A 19,440-nucleotide genomic window follows, 5' to 3' on the forward strand; every position below is an offset into this window, starting at 1 on the left:
TAAATATAGTACTTGCTTATTGTTGAGAAGCAAAACAAAATTTCACTTAAGACAGACAAGTATCAGAGGGGTAGCCGGGTTAGTCTGGATCTGTAAAAGCAGCAAAGAGTCCTGTGGCACCTTATAGACTAACAGACGTATTGAAGCATGAGCTTTCGTGGGTGAATACCCACTTTGTCAGATGCATGACATCCATGCATCCGACGAAGTGGGTATTCACCCACGAAAGCTCATGCTCCAATACGTCTGTTAGCCTATCAGGTGCCACAGGACTCTTCGCTGCTCTTAAGACAGACAGTTATTTTGCAAACCCAAAACATTTCACTTCTTCATAAAGTTAGGACTTGTTGGAAAAGTTCAACAAAATATTAGGCAGCAGCAAAACTTAAAAAGCATTCCTAAGAGCATATCAGAATGGCCATACTGGGTCAGGCCAATGGTCCATCTAACCTAGTATCCTGTCTTCTGAAAGTGGCCAGTGCAAGATGTTTCAGAGGGAATGAACAAAACGGCAATTTCAAGTGATCCATCCCCTATCATCCAATCCTAGCTTCTGGCAGTTTGAGGTTTAGGGACACCCAGAGCATGTGTTATCTGGGGTTTTCAGAACCCACAGCAGGGGCAACTTAACTATTTCACTCCAGGCGGTGTCAGGAATAAATCAGTAGGAACACCGCAATTCTATCTGATCAAGGATTAAATATAAGTAAGCGTGCTCTTACTTAACACTGTAGTTTATTAGATTTAAGCACACACAGCATAAGCAATAGGTTTAGAACATCTCACATATTTACCTAACATCTGGAATGGTATTGAGTAAATAACAGCGGGTTCGTAGTGGCCAAGTTGCTCACCCACCGGGGAAAAAAAGTATCCAGAAAAAGTCTTTTATAACTAACTTCTACAAAACACATAGGTCATAATGACCCATACTGGATCATTTCTTTTCTGACTTTCAATTAACTTTTAATATTGGAGGCATCTAGCTTCAAGGTTTTCCAACCACCAAGGTTTTCAGTCTGTTGTTTACTTGTCTGTCTCTTCCTCCCATTCTGATTAGCAGAAACTGTAGCTAATTTTGACCTTGCTTCTGAAAGCCTGTCTCCAAATTAACCTGTAACCTGTTTTATTAATTCAGGTGTCTGAATGCACATAATATGGTTGAAGTTAGCTCAGTCACATTCTGGGGTATACATACCCCTCAAATCCAGGGAAACACATGGGATTGCGTCCCTGACTATATTGGCTAATAGCCATTGATGTACATATCCTCCATGAAATTAATTTTTTGAACACAGTTATAGTTTTGGCCTTCACAACATCCCCTGACAAGGATTTCCGCATGTTGACTGTGCATTGTGGTGAAAAAGCACTTTCGTGGTTTTAAATCTGGCTGCCCATTGGTTTCATTGGGTGATCCCTAGTTCTTTTATTATGTAAAGGGGTATGTAACACTTCCTTACTCCCTTTATCCATACATTCGCGATTTAATAGACTTCTATAGTATTCCCCCCTTAGTTATTTCTTTCCTAAGACAAACAGTTCCAGCTTTTTAATCTCTCCTGACAAGGATGCTGTTCAATACCCCCAAATTTTTTGTTGCCATTCTATGTTCATTTTCCAATTTTAATGTACCATTTTGGAGAACTGCACACACTATTTAAGGTGTGGGTGTGCCATGGATTTATATAGTGACATGATATTTTCTGTTTTATTATCTATTCCTTTCCTAATGGTTCTTAACATTGTTAGCTCTTTTGACTGCTGCTGCAGACTGAGCAGATGTTTTCAGAGAACTAGCCACAGAAAATCCAAGATCTTTTTAAGTGGGAGCTGCTAGTTAGACCCCATCATTTTGTGTGCATAGTTGGGATTATGTTTTCCAATATGCATTACTTTGCACTTATGAACATCCAATTTCATCTGCCATTTTTGTTGTCCAGTTTTGGGAAATCTCTTTGTAAATCATCACAGTCAGACTTGGACTTAACTATCTTGAGCAATTTTGTATCATCTGCAAACTTTGCAACCTCACTGTTTACCCCCTTTTCCAGATCATTTATGAATATGTCGAGCAGCACTGGTCCCATTGCATATCATTGTAGGGGGACTCTCTTTTCTCTCTCTTGTGAAAACTGACCACTTAATTGTACCCTTTGTTTTCTATCTGTTTTAACCAGTTACTGATCCCAGAGCGGACCTTCCCTCTTATCCTATGACTTCTTCGTTTAAGAGTTTTGATGAGAAACCTTGTCAAAGACTTTCTGAAAGTCCAAGTATGCAGTGTTGATTGTATCACCCTGGTCCACTTGTTGACACCCTCAAAGAATTCTAATAGATTGGTGAGGCATGATTTCCCTTTACAAAAAGCCATGTTGAATCTTCCAACATATCATGTTTATCTATGTATCCGATGATTCTGTTCTTTACTAGTTTCAACCAGTTTGCCTAGTACTGAGGTTAAGTTTACCAGCCTGTAATTGCCAGGTTTGCCTCTGGAGCCTTTTTTAAAAAACAGGCTTTCACATTAGCTATCCGCCAGTCAGTTGATGGAGGGTGATTTAAGCAATAGATTACATACCACAGTCAATTTCTTTTTTTAAGTTGCTTTTTGTTTTTTTACAAAATATGTAACAAAAATAAATACAAGCACAAGATGGAAATACCATATATATAACAATTCAGTGTTCATTATTTGTAAAATCGAGGGAGGGAAAAAACAAACAAAAAACATCTGAACCTGTAGAGGTCATAGAGTACATCAGTTCTTAAAGTGACTAAATAAGTGAGAACATAACCTATCAATATAGGAGACTAATATATATTAAACTGCAAAAATATGCAACAGTTTCATGTGTGACCAGGAATTCTCATATTTTTTCCAAGTGTTTCTATTAGTCACTTTTTCCATTAATTCAGTAATAGAGAGCTTAATAAGCCAGTTTGTGCATGACGGACAAATTTCAGATTTCCTTTTTCTCAGAATAACTCTTTTGTCTACTAAATGGTTAACTGATAATACCAACTCATCATTTGGGGGGGGGGGTCACCATACTGCAAATGCGCTTTAAAATAAAGCTAGTCCTACAGATTTTTTTGGATCAAGATGACCATATTCCTGAAACGCCAGAGGACTTTGAATGTTGTTTGGGTTCCCAAATTCTGCTGGGTCTGTTGATTGAAATTGTTTCCAAATTCTGTGCCACTGATTAGGCCACAGGAAAAAATAAGTGTGCTGAAATGGTTACAGCAACCAGCTCACATGCCAGACTAATTATCTAGTGGAGGCAGTAAGCAGTTATTAGCTCTTAATTACTTTGGATACCTTCATGGACCAGGACCCCATGGTGCTGAGTGCATTATCACTGCCTACTGTGGGGACACCGTGCTTTTAGCCAGCCATTCCCCTTACCAGTTACAAGTAGAGTAAAAAGCTACTCTGTGGTTTGGATCTAAATAGAAATGCCTTTCACAGATTTCTGCTTCATTTAATTGTTTATATATATCATTGAGATTCTGTCCGCTGAACTCTAACGATGAATAAATACAGTTGAAGCTCAGTTAAGATTTCATTTTATAGGCATTGATCCTGCAAGCGCATAGGCATGTGCTTAACATTACACACTAAATAATCTCAATGACTTCGGTGCGCGTACTCAGTGAGTAAAATTAAGCATGTGAGTAAATTCTTTTCAGGATTGGAGACATAATTTGTACAGGTTTAGATATAAGTAGTAATGTTAACTGACTTCGTGACTGTTTAAATATTTCATGAAATATCAGAGGTGGGGAATATGTCTGCAGAAAGTATTGGCAACTTTACATTATAAGCAACACGCTTATAATGTAGTCTGTCTGACATAAGATAGGTAAGGATCATTTGAATGGAGCAGTCTATGAAGGGAAATAAAGCCGATGGAGGTATTATCGGCATGTAACTTTATCTCTGAATGAACATACTGTGTTCACTAGGAACTGGAGAGTTCTGCATCTAATATTAAATCCTAACAGTTACCAGAAATGACTTTCTTTGAAACGTTCGTTTTATCTGAGGGCTTCAGAGCAGCAGTATCAATCTATATTAGAGGATTTAGCTTGTGCTCATTTGAATTTGCTAATTGTCAGTTTGATTTCTTTCAAAGGCCGGTTTTTCCTTTCAGCTAATTAGCTGACTGACCTTTTTGTTATCACTTTTTATTTATAAATGTGGGATAGAAAACAAATGGCAGTCATTCTGCCAAAATGGCTGTTAAGGTAACTTCTAAAAGTCCAGTTCTGAAACTAGTACGAATGCCTATTGTTTAGTATCAAAACTCATCCTCTGCATCAGATGAAAAGAACGGGCAGTGACATTTTGTAAATTAATTCCGTTTTTTTGCTGAAGTGGATATTTAAATGGTCATTGGACCCAGCATCTTGAAGGAATGCGTGAGGTTAGTTTGGTTTTGCCCATGGATGTAATTTCTCAAGTCCCTCCGCCAAGTCACTTTGCCAACCCTCCACTGTGCCAACCTTTATACCTTTTGTGATTAAATGTTAGTGCGGGTTTGTAGGCTTAGACCTTTCTATCAGTTTTCTTCACCAATCTTGTATTTTAAAAGGAGGTGTAAATACCTCACTTGATAATGAGGGCAGTGATTCCTTGCACTAAAGGGAGGATTCACAACCACATACTATCCCTCCCTTCAGTTTTTCATGTTGTTATTCCTTTGTGGGCTTTTCTTAAAAGTTCTGAGGGGAAATCTGGGTCCCATAGAATTCAATGGAAATACTCCCATTAACATCTATGAGGTCAGGATTTTCACTCTTCCCTAAACATTTGCTAGCTGCTTTCTTAATTATGAACTCTGATGGTAACTTGTACCTCCAGCAAACCAACACTAATCCTCTGCTCTGTCACTGAAGCAAGCTCACTCTCTACTGGTTTTGCTCCATGTTGCAAATCGTTGCCATAGAAATGCAGGACTGGAAGGGACCTTGCGAGGTCATCTAGTCCAGCCCCGCACACTAAGGTGTTTTTCATAGTGGTCTAATCTTGTACTGCTTTTTTAAAGAGACAGTGAGGATCATATCGACTTCTGTTTTGTGAACATTCAGATGCAGCACTGGATTTTAAGGGAATTTTGCATATTTACCTAACGTTTTCACAATACTGACTAAGGAAAAAAGACCAAATGACATGGGCAAAGTCAAACAACTTCATGATGTGGAAGAACCTTCGCAGGCCTTCTGCTTCCAGAGCCTTTGCTCTGGTTGTTGGACCACACAACTTCCTTGGACTCAACATAGAGCAAAGTTCTTATGACTAAGTTGCAGACCCTTAAAACAGGAATCTAGAAAGGAAATATTGAAACAATGGCAGAAAAATCACTACAATAAGGCTAAGATGTCGCAGTGATAAGTTAGTAACAAGTGTCTTTATTGTAAAACATGTTAGTGGAAATTCTTAATTTGTTTCAAGAGGAGCCTCAAAAGAGGTGACATTTGAAAACATTTTGATTTTATTACATTGTCAACTGTTTCCTTCAAGTTAATTTTCTGTTTGAATCTCCATTTCACACATTTACAGTAAAATTAAATCAATAGTTGTAGTAAAGATTGTCAGTAATTTTATTGATCTAGTTATGTTAAAGCATAATATGACAGCACCACCAAAACTCTTCTGTAAATACTAAAAATGAAATATTTACTCTACTATATGGGATGAGATTATATTCAATATTTTAGGTCATAAATCAGAAAGTGTGGGACTGTTTTCATTTAACTTCCAAACTAAAAATTTGCTTAGATTTTTTGGATGATGTAGAAAATATCCCAGGCAACTTGTCTTCTATTTTCATACACAATTCAAAGTCAGAATTAAAAAAAAAAAAATCACTTTCATGCAAACTGGTTAAATGTGCATTTAGCCACCAGGGAGAATTTCTTGTTCACAACTCCATGTCTGCTGTGAGTTTTAGGAGACCAAGAATTACAAAGCACGGAATGGACTAGAGGGAATGGCCTGTTCTGTTCAAGACCCTGACCTTTGAAACATACACTCGTCCCTACTCATTCTGAAACATCTGACTTGTCCCATTGCCTGACAGTTTATGGCCTATGCTATGCAGGAGATTGGAGGAGATTATTGTGGTCCCTTCTGGGTTTCAAATCTATTGATCCCATTGCACTAATCAGAACTGAAATGAAGCAATGAGATTAAAATTGGTGCCAGAATATATGCCATCATCCAAAGCAATGATGCTACTTTTGATTTATCTGCCAGTGAGATTTGATTTTTAGGCCCATTTGGTTACAACATGCAAAGTAGATAATTTACTCCCTAGTATTAACATTTAACTGGTCACATCAAAGCTTTGAAATTAACACCTCATTGCATGTCCTTCATTGCTTTGCTGCTGTCTAAGGAGCGATAGCCTTACCTATATAAATCAGTGTTGTCCTATTAAGCAAGTCTTCCAGAAAACTCTGCAATGCAAAGGGCTGGAACCATCCATCATCATCCATAAATCTCAGCTGCTGCAGAAAGCAGCAAAAAGTTTTTTTTAGTCTAGATTTGCTATAGGTCCCAGCTCAATTTTCCAGTGATTCTGGGAATAAGGATTTTTAATTTTCTCCCGCCCCCTCCTCAAAAGTCTCATTACAGTTCGTAATGATGTTTTGTTTTGTATTCTAAAAGGAGGACAAGGGACAGGAAAGAGGCGGATTTGCTACTATAGTTTGACAGTTTATCTCCACTGAGTCCATGCAGATGGCATAATGGGAGCATGACAGTGGGCCGTAGGAAGGGAAAATGTAGTTTAATTTGAGAACTCTATTACATTAGTCTTGTTGATATCATGCCATATTCCTGGAAGCTAAAGTTTGTTTCTCCAAAGAACAGTCACGGTATGGCCAGTAGAGATGCAGGCTTCTCCACATCATTTGGCCCACGTGTGCTAGTTCTCCTCGGAAGATGCCACTATGCTTCCTGTCTACATAATATACAAAAAGAGAAATTGGAGACCTGTAAAACTCTGCAGCATGTTACAGTTGCCCATTGGCATGCAGAGCCAGTAAGAGGTGGAGCAAGAAAATAATTCAGAGCATGGTGATAAACAGGAAACTAAGGCCCCAGCTGGCCAACAATGTAATAGGAAAGAGTTCCATGCTGTTGAAGACAGAACACGTGCTCCATGACACCTTGTGGTGGGTGACCTCTTTAGAGGTACTGCAGACCTCTGCAAATATTACATAATTTTTGGAGACACGTGTCTTGACAATGTTCCTCATCTCCTCCCACCACGTCCCTGGATATTCAAGAAGGATATTGACCAGAATGTTTTGCCATAGTTACATAACTAGTATAGCATCTTAGCTTACTATTTTAATATCATGGAGGAGTTCTGTATTAACTACATAAAGTGGCATGTAATGTGAAAATGTATCAAATTCTAATTCCAACCCTTCAATTGTGTTTTTTTTTCAGTGAGAGACATCTCCTTTCCAATACAAAACAAAATAAAATGTAACCAACTGCCAGAGGTGTTAGCAAAGATCAGTCACTTGACAGAGGGGTCTTTACATAAAAGCTGAACAAAACTGTACTGGATACTTTCAAAAAATCATGTAAGACAAGTGGAAATAGTCCTTAGTGCAGGTTTCCCTGTAGAACAGAGTTCTATATCCTAACATATATAATCCATTACCTAGTCTGTAATTCAATCTGGGGTCTGCAAGCAAATGTAAAAGAGAACGTACAAAGATAAGAGAAAATAGGACACACAGTGGTTGACTCTGGAGCCCTCCATGCCATTTCCCAATTGGATATAGAGACTTGGCTATCTCTCCTGTGGTGTGGCTCTGGCTTTTCCCCAGGGGTGTCGTGCAGCTCTCTTTATTCTTCTTAAAGCACTCCTCTGCGGACCTGCCTCCTCACTGCTCTCCTCAGAGCTGGAGGTTCTGGTGCCTACTCCAGTGTCACCTGCAGGCCTTTCAGCTATTCCACTCCGACATGAGGCTTTGTTCGCTTGGCAGGTTTGCCTGGTTAGGAACCTCAAGCTTTCATTGAAAGAGGCGGCAGCCATACATTCAGCCGCTGTCTTATCACAGGTACACAGGAGCTTCTCGCACATGCTCCAGCCAATGCCTTAAAAAGGAGATTTTAAAGATGAAAATGGCCGAAAGCAAATTGTAATTGGTGTAAGCAGTTTTAAAAATATGTAGTCAGCTACACCACCTATCGTAAAGCCTATCACCACAGTTTTCAAACTCAGGCTGCTAAATCCATGGTTAGGCATCTAAATATACGGTAAGTAACCTGATTTGTCAGAGATGCTGAACAACTGCAGCTGACATTGACTTCAGCAGGACTTGTAGATGTTAGCACTCTGAAACTGACCAGTTTACATCCAGGGGCCCATCTACTGATAGAAGCCAGCCATACCCTGAGATCCACCAGTGCTGTGTGGACAACAAGGTTTTGCTTAACTAGGAAAAGTGCTCGGATTTAGGTCAAACTTAGCTAGCACATTCTAGCTAAGCCTTACCTAAACCTGATCACCTTTTTCCCTACTCAAGGCCAGTTCCACTGTTAATAGAACACATTTTTTTTCCAATATCTAACTTTGGTGAGTCTGTTCTAGTTGTGTGCTTCTATACTGATCTCAATTGTGCTCAAAGGGAATGTCATACATTTAATCATCTGACCAAACTTACACTTCGGTTTATGATCTAAACATACAACTTCAGATCTCAAACTTCCTTCTGGCTGGCACCCAAGTTTTTTAACTTGTTCCATACAGCATTGATGGGAGAAACAGCACCTAAAACAAAGAACAAATGTTTACCTTTCTTAAAAGTAACTCCTCTCCCTGGAGCACACAGTATTTGCAATTATTTTGGCTATTCGTTTTCATTGCATCTTGAAACTGGGAAAACATTTGTTTTAACCTTTAATGAAAAACTTTTTTTTTAATCCAAACAAGTTGTTAAATGAAGCTTTTCATCATCTTACTATTACAGCCTTTCTACTTCTCCTTCACTCAGAGTCCCTTGCTTTTGTCTTTATTCAACTGTGAGCTCCATGGAAGAGAGACAGGACTCGTTTTATTTTATTTTGTCTAATGTAATAAATTGCAGAAGTCATCCTATATAAAATCAGGAGTGATGTGAAGAAAGTGAATAAGGAAAACTTATTTACTTGTTCCCAGAAGTTGCCTGAGGAGGTTGTGAAGGCTAGGACTATAACAGGGTTTAAAAGAGAACTGGATAAAGTCATGAAGGTTAAGTCCATAAATGGCTATAAGCCAGGATGGGTTAAGAAGGGTGTCCCTAGCCTCTGTTTGTCAGAGGGTGGAGATGGATGACAGGAGAGAGATCACTTGATCATTACCTGTTAGGTTCACTCCCTCTGGGGCACCTGGCATTGGCCACTGTCGGTAGACAGATACTGGGCTAGATGGACCTTTGGTCTCACCCAGTTTGGCCATTCTTATGTTCTCAAAAACTGGGCATCTGTTTCTCATATATTCCCTAAGACGTTAGTTGACTGACAACGGCAACTACCAGTATCTTGAGGGCTAAATCCTTCCATGCAATAAGTCATATAACTTAGGACTGGAGAAGACCTATACTCAGAGAGTCTGTTCTCCTGCTAGGTTTCAGAGTAGCAGCCATTTTAGTCTGTATCTGCAAAAAGAACAGGAGTACTTGTGGCACCTTAGAGACTAACAAATTTATTTCAGCATGAGCTTTCGTGAGCTACAGCTTACTTCTTCGGATGCATAGAATGGAACACCCCGTGCCTGGCCCTATCCCCAGCCTTGGCATGGCTCTGCCCCTGGCTGCAGGCCCCCATTGTGGCCCAGATGCAGCTCCACTCCCCGCCTCGGCTCCGTTCCCACCCCCAGCTGCAGCCTCAGCTGCAGCCCCTGTACTCCTGTCTGCATCCTGCACCGGGAATCACAGCCCTGCTCCTTGCCCCAACTCCAGGGAGGGGGTGAGGGGCACAGACATGGGGAAAGGGTGCAACCCTCAACCTCTGGGGACTAGTGACTTAAGGGGTAGTGTAGATAAGCCCTTAGTGGTCCCAAATCTCTGTCCTGTGAAATGACTGAAGGTCTGAGCCTCATCTGAGAAAGTGTTCCAGCGCTCTATGTTGCTGGGTATAAACTGTATAAAATGCATAAAGTCGCCGTAAGATCTGTGTCTATACTGGCGCGTTGCTGGGGAGGGCACAGAGAAGGATCAGCAACGCACTAGTGAACGCCGAGGCTTGTCCACACAGCACTTCTGTTGATACAACTTTTGTTGGCTGGGGTGTGAACCACCATCCCGACCGACATAAGTTTTACTGACGAAAAGCGTTGGTATGGACAGCACTTTGATGGCGGAATACACTTCCCCCAAACCCCCGACAAAGCTACTGCTGCTCATTTGGAGCGGTTTGAGAGAGCTTTCTCTCACCGGCAAAGTCCGGCTACACGGGAGAACTTACAGCAGCACGGAACTAGCAGGAGAACAAAAAGAACAGGAGTACTTGTGGCACCTTAGAGACTAACAGATTTATTTCAGCATGAGCTTTCGTGAGCTATAGCTCACTTCTTCGGATGCATAGAATGGAACACACAGACTGCATCCGAAGAAGTGAGCTGTAGCTCATGAAAGCTCATGCTGAAATAAATTTGTTAGTCTCTGTAAGGAGGCGCCCTGGCTCCCCACGGCGCCTGAGAGGGACGAGCCAGAGCAGGTGCCTCAGTGGGTGGAGCCAGCACTGCCTGTCCCCGCCCCCCGGAAGTCAAGGGGCGGGACAGGAAGTATAAAAGCCCGGCCCCAGCGTTCAGTTGGGCACAGGCTGCCGGAGAGGACAGACGCTGGTGCCCAGGCTCCCGCCAGGCCCAGCCTGCCCCCCGCCCACTACCCAGAGGAGCGCTGGCCTGACCTGCCTCACGCCCACTACCCAGAGGAGTGCTGGCCGGACCTGCCCCGAGCCCACTACCCTGAGGAGCGCTGGCCGGACCTGCCTCGCGCCCATTACCCGGAGGAGCGCTGGCCGGACTTGCCTCAGATCCGGTACCCGGAGGAACGTCGGCCTGACCTGCCGTGTGCCCGATGCCCCGAGGAGTGGCCTGAGCTTCCCCACGACCGGGACCCGGAGGAGCCCATGATCTGGGACCCCCCCGACGACGTTGACAAGGACCAGGTACCCAGAGAGGGGGAGGTTGGAAGTGGCCCGGGGGTAGCCGACCCTGGTTTGGCTCCTGAAGAGCCCGAACCCATGTCAGTGTGTTGCGGCCAGGATCCCCACTGACCGCAGCAGGTCTTGACCGCTGCTAGGGCCCCGGGCTGGAACGCAGTGGAGTGGGAGGGCCTGCGTTCCCCCTGCCACCCGTAACCGGGTGGCAGACTCCCCCCTCTTCCCGCCTATTGCCACTGCTCTGCCCTGATCCAGAGGGCCAGAGCTAACTAGACTTGTGTTTGGTGCCCCGCCCGAACCAAGGGCTGGGCCTCTTTGACTTTGCCACTGCTCTGTCCTGATGCAGAGGGCCAGAGCTAACTAGACTTGTGTCTGGTGCCCCGCCCTGCCAAGGGCCTGGGCTGATAATGTGTTTGCTCAGCCCCGCTAGAGGCCTGAGCTTGAACTGTTGCTGCCCCGCCCTGTCCACGGGCTGGGGCTTATTTACTTTGAGAGCCCCGACCCCGGCTAGAGGGCCGGGGCTCTACCTTGTTTGCAGACCCTGCACCCCCTCAACACCTGCGTAGGGGCTAAGCCTACCCAGACTGCAGCGTGCTAGGAGGCGCCCTGGCTCCCCGCTGCGCCTGAGAGGGACGAGCCCCGACATGACCGGCTTACAGTCTCTAAGGTGCCACATGTACTCCTGTTCTTTTTGTTCTCCTGCTAGTTCCTTATGATATATAGTCTAGTAGTCAAACTTAAGATAGCTCAGGTGCTCAGGACTTCCATCACTTCCCCTAGGGAGACTCTTTGACAAGCTACTGGAACTCACCCTGAAAGAGATTTCCCTTTTCTTAGAATTAGTGTGAATTTTCTCTAATTTTATCTCATTCTTAGATGTATCCACCAGTAAACGTAAAACTCTGCATTGATGTCAGTGGGGTCAGGATTTCACACTGGGTGTTTACATCCTTCAAAAGGATAGTGCAGCAAGTTACTATTCAATCCATCCATTCTTTGAGTATGCTTTACCTCGGCCTCACTCCACACCTTCTTCCCCTCCCTCTCCTCATCTATAGTGCCCTCCTTGCCCCTCCTAACCACTCCACCCCTCAAATCTGAGAGGTTAACATTACATTTGTCACCATCCCATTGATTGCTGTGTGTGAACAGCCTAGCCCAGTGGTTCTCAAACATCATTGCACTGCAATCCGCTTCTGACAACAAAAAATAGTACATAACCCCCTGAGTGGGGGACTGAAGCTTCAACCTGCCTGATCTCTGCCACCCTGGGCAGGGAAGCCAAAGTCAAAGCTCATGGGCTTCACTTGAGGCCCACAGCCCAGGGCGGAAGCCCTCAGGCTTGGGCTTTGGCCCTGGGCCCTAGCAAGTCTAACACCAGCCCTGATGACTGCATTAAAACTCATTTTGGGGTCATGACCCACAGTTTGAGAACCTCTGGTCTAGCCTTTTCCCCACCATTTCTGTCTTATCTATTTAAATAAGCTCTTCGGGGCAGGGCCTAGCACAGTGGGGTCCTGACCTTGGGTGGGCCCTAGGCACCATTGTAATAGCCATGATTAACAACAGACCGTGCCAACTAGCAGGTTGTTGATGATCCAGCACCTGTCCAGTACATCTGTAGGATAACCTCTTCCTTCTTGGCCACAGTAGCAGCCATAAGATTCAAATTCCTGTGGGCATCGATCAGTCAAGCAAAATAGCATTTCTCCCAGCCGAGGCAGCTCCCGGTTCACCTTTCCGTTCCCACTCATTTGCAGAAAGGTGAATCTGTCACAGACTGTAAAGAGAGACATTTTGTTTACTAAGTAACATGCACATTCTGGGCAGAGACCATGTCTTCTCTTTGTTTGGAATGGACAGAGCTACCACAAACTCTCTCTCAAATTCTTACTCATTTTACATAGTTTCTGCCTTCCATAATCCATGTCTCTCCTCAGAACCTTATTGAACGTCTCTCTAATTACACAGGGTCCTCTGGAATGGGTCTGAATTTACCAGCTGATTTTCATAAAACTGGTGAGTGACATACAGCTTGTATGTATTTCCACATACCACATGCTTCACAGGATCTTCAGCAGAATGTTATGCAAGACTATCAGCCTCTTCAGGCAAGGATCAGCTTTTTGTTCTGTGTTTGTACAGGACAAGCACATGTGTGACTAGGACCCCCAAGTCACTATGGTAATACTAATAAATAATTACACAATGTTACAGTCTTTCTGCTGTGTGTGTTCAGTGCCTAGCGTCGCATGATGATCAGGATCTAGGCACTACCATAACAGGAATAAGAACAGCTGTAGTAGCACACTGTAAAAGGAGGTCAAATGTGTTCAATCAAATTAGACTCCTGGGACTACCACTGTAGTTTCAGATGACTTGAGAAATCCTACATCTGCCTTTCCACTGGGATTAGATTTTCCTTCATTTACTTAGTTATTTTATTTTGTGTTATTCTTACAGACCATCCCAATATTTCTATCCTTCAACCAAAACCACGACCATCTTGAAACCTAGCTGAAGTAACTCCCAAACTTCGGTTACTCTCCTATTATCTCCATGTAATTGTTTTAAAACTGGCTGTTCTACACTGAGCACAAATTGCCTTTGCTTAGAATAGATTCTAATGACTATTTCTTTGTGGAGAAGGAAAAGGCAGATGAAACGAGATCTCCCGTTCAGAGGCACTGGTGAGTAATTAAATGTTGTTAAACCAGCTGAGCATCATTAAGAAAAGAGAGACAGAGAATAGTCAAAATGGGAACACAGACTTTCATGACAGGAAAGCTGTTTTGATCTGCAAGTGTAAGATGCAAATTAAAAGGGGTTGTGATATTAATGTTTTGCACTTAGAGCCAATTTAACCTGAAACATTACCTTTCTCCTAAGGTGCCCAAAGCCATTTTAAGATGGTCGGAAATAAGAATGCAATGCACTCGTTCAGAAAATGAAATGATTAAAATCCAGAGCTCACTCAGAGGAATGAATAAGGAGCAAGACAATGGCTATCTTGTGTCTGAAGGAAGGAACAATAGGGGCTAGAGCCCTGCTGCGGGACCGGGATCCCATGGGTCCTGCAGGACTCACTGCCGTAACAGTGAGGGCAGGATAAAAATTCACCAAACAGTGCAGGAACGGGTGGGAGTGGATATTGTGGGATTAAAAAGAGAATCCCCCGCAGGACTCTAATAGGTGCATTTTTCAAAATGAAATTTGTGCCAGTTAACCCACGCACACCATTAATGCTAAGTTGATATGTGTGTGTGACGTTCCTCCATAATCCACTTTAAAAATTTTCCTAATTAAGTTTGGCTACCAGAGGAGAGAGCGAGTGAGCAACCTGTTGCCTGCCTATTGACAAGAAGGATGGTCTTATGGTTTAAGGCTCTGGACTAAGACTCAGATCTGCATTTGATCTCTACTTCTGCCACATACTTTCTGTGTGATCCTCGGTAAACTACTTTAATCCCCATATGCCTCAGTCTCCAAACCTGTAAAACAGTGATAATACTTCCTTTGTCTTGTATATTTCTACCGAGAGGCCTTGGGGGCGCAGAGTGTGTTTCCACAGTGCTCAGCACAATGGGGCCTTAGTAATTAGTGATGCAGCAAGCAGTCAGAATTGAAGGAAATCTTTCTCACTGCTACATGCCCAGAAGCCCATGTTTGTCTGATACAGCCTGGCCTCAGCTTGCATCCTCGAGCCTCTAGTGTCACCCCAAATGATGTCCCTTCTGAAATGTGACCCTCTTTCTCCTGTTCCACTCATACTCCAGTGGCCTGATCCCAGACTGGGGACTCCGGGCACTAATAGAATATGAGTAATTATTATCTAAAAGTCAACTTAAATAATGCAACCATTTGAGAAATGCTGGTTTTCCCCTGTTCTCTGGCTCCTGACTATCCATAGCCCCTAGCTTTGGGGCCATTCCCATCACCACGTCTAACACACAGGGGGGAATCTCCTGACGAAGCACGCTGAGAACTGCGACAGTGACAGCGCTCAGCCATCTTGGAGAATTCTTTCAACTCTGCACCTCAGCGGAAGGTATTAGAGAAATTATTACATCACTGCTGATGCACTTATAACCATCAATAACACATGCTATCCATGTCTGTAACATGCTCATAACAGCCTCACCATTTGTAAAAGTACCTTCACTGTACAGTGTGACCCATTTTTCATTAGATGTAACTGAGAAAATCATTATGTCTACCTTGTCTGACAGCTTCATCAGGCCCCCTCTCAGCAAGTGTCACTTCTGGGGATATCGCAGAGGAAGCTGTGCTCGCTTCTCCTATCTTAAAGCTTGTCTCTGCAGATCACATGATATACACGTTAACTCGCATTAGAAAGAATCGCACAGAGGCAAGAGGGCGCTTTCCTCGTTCCACTGTCAATAGAGTCTCTGCAAGCATAGGCGCTGAGCCAGCAATGTGACTGAAATCCTTTCAAATGTGGGCCCTTGGTGGGTGCACAAAAAGTTTTGTTCCAAACAGAACAAATGGAATAGGCTGGGTGAGACCTGCTTATAGCTTTGGTCAATGACCTCTTCTGATCTGTGTTCTGCACAGTGACATGCTGCTGTGAGTAAAGCCAATGTTATTCTAGGAGGTCCATGTATGGATAATACATACATCTAGGGAGGTAATAGTGCCACTGCACATGGCCTGGGGAAATACTGGGCCTGGGTAGCTGTGAACAGGAACAGGGATGTGGTTTAAGTTGAAATAGAAAATGAATTTCATTTGTTGTGCACTCACCTTGTTCTGTTGTCATGGTGGGATCGTTTTCACTGGGTATCACATCTGGCCCTGTTGAGTTAATACCTGCTGTGGCTGTGGTTGGCCCTTCCATCAGGAAAGCATCCTCTGTAAGTCCTGAAGGTACACTTACAATTAAATCGCCTTCCAGTCCCCTCTGAACTGATGGGGAGAAAAGGAAAAGCAAGAAGGAGAAATAGCAGGATAATCACCAACACCATGCCCATTTAAATGGGAAGTAAATTGATCTCCTAGATAGCAGGAAAGAGTAATAATCCCAGACAGAACTGTCTTTAACCGCCAGCCATAGAAACCCCAAATTCCCACTCTTGTTAATTTCTTCACATTTTTAATTTATCTTAGAGTCATGCTGGTTAAAGATGGTGGTGTTTGTTTATTACAGGTTAAAAAGAATGCATGTCATACTTGGAAGGTGAAGGATTATCCCAGGTAGCTAAATGATATAACCAGGTGATTGGGCAACCAGAAAAGGTGCAGGTCAGTGTTTGTTTCCTGAGTTCATCACTCTTCTATTCTTGGTCCATCACCCCATCAAAGTAGCCCAGTGGTGCTGAAGTGAATAGCGGCATGAGAGGTGGTGACACACTCTTCTAGCTCAGGTTTGGCGGATGAGTCAGGAGAACATGAAGAGACTGTGAAAGGCAGAATGCAGAGTAGTGGCTCCATTCACTTACGTTCTCTTGTATTCCCCTGCATACACACTACTGTTGTTTATGGAGCTCAGCGAGTTTTGGTGGAGACTTGTAGCCTTAGCATGAGGCTGGGAGATTTCCATGAGAAGGAAAGCGCACAGAAGGGCATGTGAAGAAAGGAACTGACAATAAAGTATTTACCAATCGCTTAGCGGGGTTCAAGTGGGTTGGACTTAGAGTTCTGTGAAGAACTCATTTTTCAGTTCAGTGGCTGAACCTTAACATTTTTTTAAAAGCTTTGGGTCAACACGAAATGAACATGTTTTGACAGAACCAAAAGTACAAAAAAGATGTTGTTTCAGGTCAAATTACATTTTATTCAACCCAAAACAAAACATGTTATTTCATTTTTTTTTACCTTTCCAATAAAACAAGAGAAATTCAAAACAAAAAGTCATTTCAAATCAAAACACTGATGTGTTTCATTTTTGAAATGCCAAAATGAAACTTTTTTATTTTTTTTCAGAATTTCTTTTCCTGAACCAATCTGGTATATTGCACGTGAATTTGTGCAGTTTTGGTCAGCCCAAGAATGCATTTTTTCAGGGGAAAACCAAGTTTAATCCAAGAAGCTTTGGTCATTGCTAGTGGGGTTGCTGGTTGCTTTAGCTGGTTGTGATGCAGTGAAATGGGAGCAATGCTCAATAGTCATAGACAGTATAACCAGAGTTAAGGATGCTTTAGTTTGCGGGCATCTCGCCATGAACAGCTACAACACTTCACATTCCAGACAACAGCGATTGCTATGTGTGACGCCCAGAGATTCTGGGATGTGTGTGTTGGACCTTTAACATTTCTGTGTTTAAGAGCAGGTGAATGGTACTGTATTGAGATCCATCAAGGCTGAAGTAATGTGTCTATACACAGACCAGACAACACTGGCAGCCCCTCACTGCTTTACCAATCTGCCTCACACCTGTCCTGCAGGAATCAAATTGCCAGGGGTGAGAAGGTAGTTCAGTCTCCATGCTCATTCTCTCCTTTGTCTTCCAACAGGTCACTAACGACTGTCTCCAGAGGTGGTGGAGTTAGTTTGTGCAACACACGTTTATTGGGAAATGGTTTGAAAGCATTAATATTATTACGCAGTACCCAAAAGTGTGCTAGACCCCTCTCAGTACAGAGGAACTAGCATTATCATTAATAATATTATTATCCCCATTGCATGGATGGAGGAACTGAGGCCAAGAGGTAAACTGACTTGTTGACAGCTTTGGAGTACGCCAGTCTCAGAGGCAGGATTAGAACTCAGAAGGTGCTTGTTAATTGTAGCAATCTCCCAAGAACTTGGCGGATTACTCCTCTCTGATGCTGACATACATCTTTCTGGTATGTGTTTGGGGCCCTGATCCCTGACCGGGAACCCTGAGCACGATTGCAGTACAAATAATTCTAATACCCGGGTCAGAGATGGCACAGATGAAAAATTGCTTCTCCCCCCCGCAGCACCCTCCCCCCCCCCCCCCGCGACCCCTTCCCCCATTCAGTGTCACCTGAAATTTCCCTGGTCCAGTTCAGTTAATCTGAATTAACCTCATAAAGGTCAACTGAAAATGAAAGGGTGTTGTAGGATATCAAACCGGGGTCCTGGTGCTGTCTTCTTACTTTCAGTTGCAGCTGCTGCTGTGGCTGTGATCTTCACTGTAGTAACTGCAAAATATTAAGCAACTTTTAGGTCATGAGAGAATTCTATGCAATGCAAGGCAGGAGGTGAGAAAAGAGCATTATAATGGTCCCCTCTGGCTGTAATATCTATGAATGTGCTTTAAAGGATCATTGTATTAGAAAACCTGATGTTAATGGAGGGTTAGATTTTCAAAGGCACAAAGTGCATTGAAGTCAAGGTGCACGGGGCAATTAACTCCCGGTTGGGCCTTTGAAATTGCAGCTAGAAATAATTTATGAAATTTAAACAACGTTCACTGAAAATGGTTCTTTGCCTTAACTGAAAGATTCTCCAGCAGAGGCTGCGATCCTGACGTTGCTCAAATTCAGTGAAAGGCAAAAACTAAACAGCATAAAAATCGTGAATTGGCCAATTCAATTTTAACACTTGTCATTTAAATGAGATTTTTAACTTGGATTTCTCTTTAACAATTTTTCTCCCAGGAAAGATGATTTAAAAAAAAAAGAATTCAAAGCAGGTGAGCCACAATATTACTATAGTAATCACTTCAAATGGCATTGTGTTACCAAGTGCCGTGCTATAGTTACACATCTACAGGTTTATTCTCACCCCTGTCCGCACTGTGACACCATCTAGTCAATCTCTAAGATTCACTTACCTGTTAGCGTGGGATCCACGAAGGAAGCAGATATGCCTTCGTGATCTCTTGCAGTAACTAGACCGGAAAGCAGAAGCACTAGGGTAGTGAACCAAACAAACTGTACTTGCTTAGTGGCTTTGATCAGAGATTCTCAAACAAGAACCAACTGTCATCGTTACCTCATTGTCCAGATGAGGAACTGAGGCACAGAGATGCTAAGTCAATGGTCCTCAAAGAGATTTAGGCATTTGCTCCGCCTGGTGCTGTGATGCCTAAACCCCAGGTGACCTGCCCGCTAATGAAATCTTCAGCCCTGAGTTAGGTGCCCAGGCTCCCCAGACAATGCACGGGCAAGTTATGGCCTAAGAGAGGGAGCCTCAGGAGTCAGTAAACTGAGCAGTGAGCAATCTAAGGTAGCCAGGATGAAATGCCGGGGAGAGGGGTTTAGGCACCTATGCAGCTGAGCTGGTGCACCTGGCAGATGGGTCAAAGATAGGATCTTCCCTCCACTCAGGATCCT

General features: G+C 43.2%; 1 protein-coding gene across 1 annotated transcript in view; it reads right to left on the reverse strand.

Annotated features, from left to right (window-relative positions):
- Positions 1–7,820: 7,820 nt before the first annotated feature.
- The window catches only part of OC90 (otoconin 90), a 29,449-nt gene continuing 17,829 nt past the window's right edge, over positions 7,821–19,440 (reverse strand). Inside the window, exons 8-14 of the mRNA XM_030549470.1 lie at positions 18,939–18,995; positions 18,259–18,303; positions 15,941–16,102; positions 15,394–15,492; positions 12,782–12,956; positions 8,698–8,804; positions 7,821–8,128 (exon numbers count right to left, since the gene is read on the reverse strand). Of these exons, the coding sequence (XP_030405330.1) occupies positions 7,821–8,128; positions 8,698–8,804; positions 12,782–12,956; positions 15,394–15,492; positions 15,941–16,102; positions 18,259–18,303; positions 18,939–18,995 (953 nt within the window). The remainder of the gene's footprint in view (positions 8,129–8,697; positions 8,805–12,781; positions 12,957–15,393; positions 15,493–15,940; positions 16,103–18,258; positions 18,304–18,938; positions 18,996–19,440) is intronic.

This window comes from Gopherus evgoodei, chromosome 2, assembly GCF_007399415.2.
Source record: "Gopherus evgoodei ecotype Sinaloan lineage chromosome 2, rGopEvg1_v1.p, whole genome shotgun sequence".
NCBI classification, from domain to species: domain Eukaryota; kingdom Metazoa; phylum Chordata; order Testudines; family Testudinidae; genus Gopherus; species Gopherus evgoodei.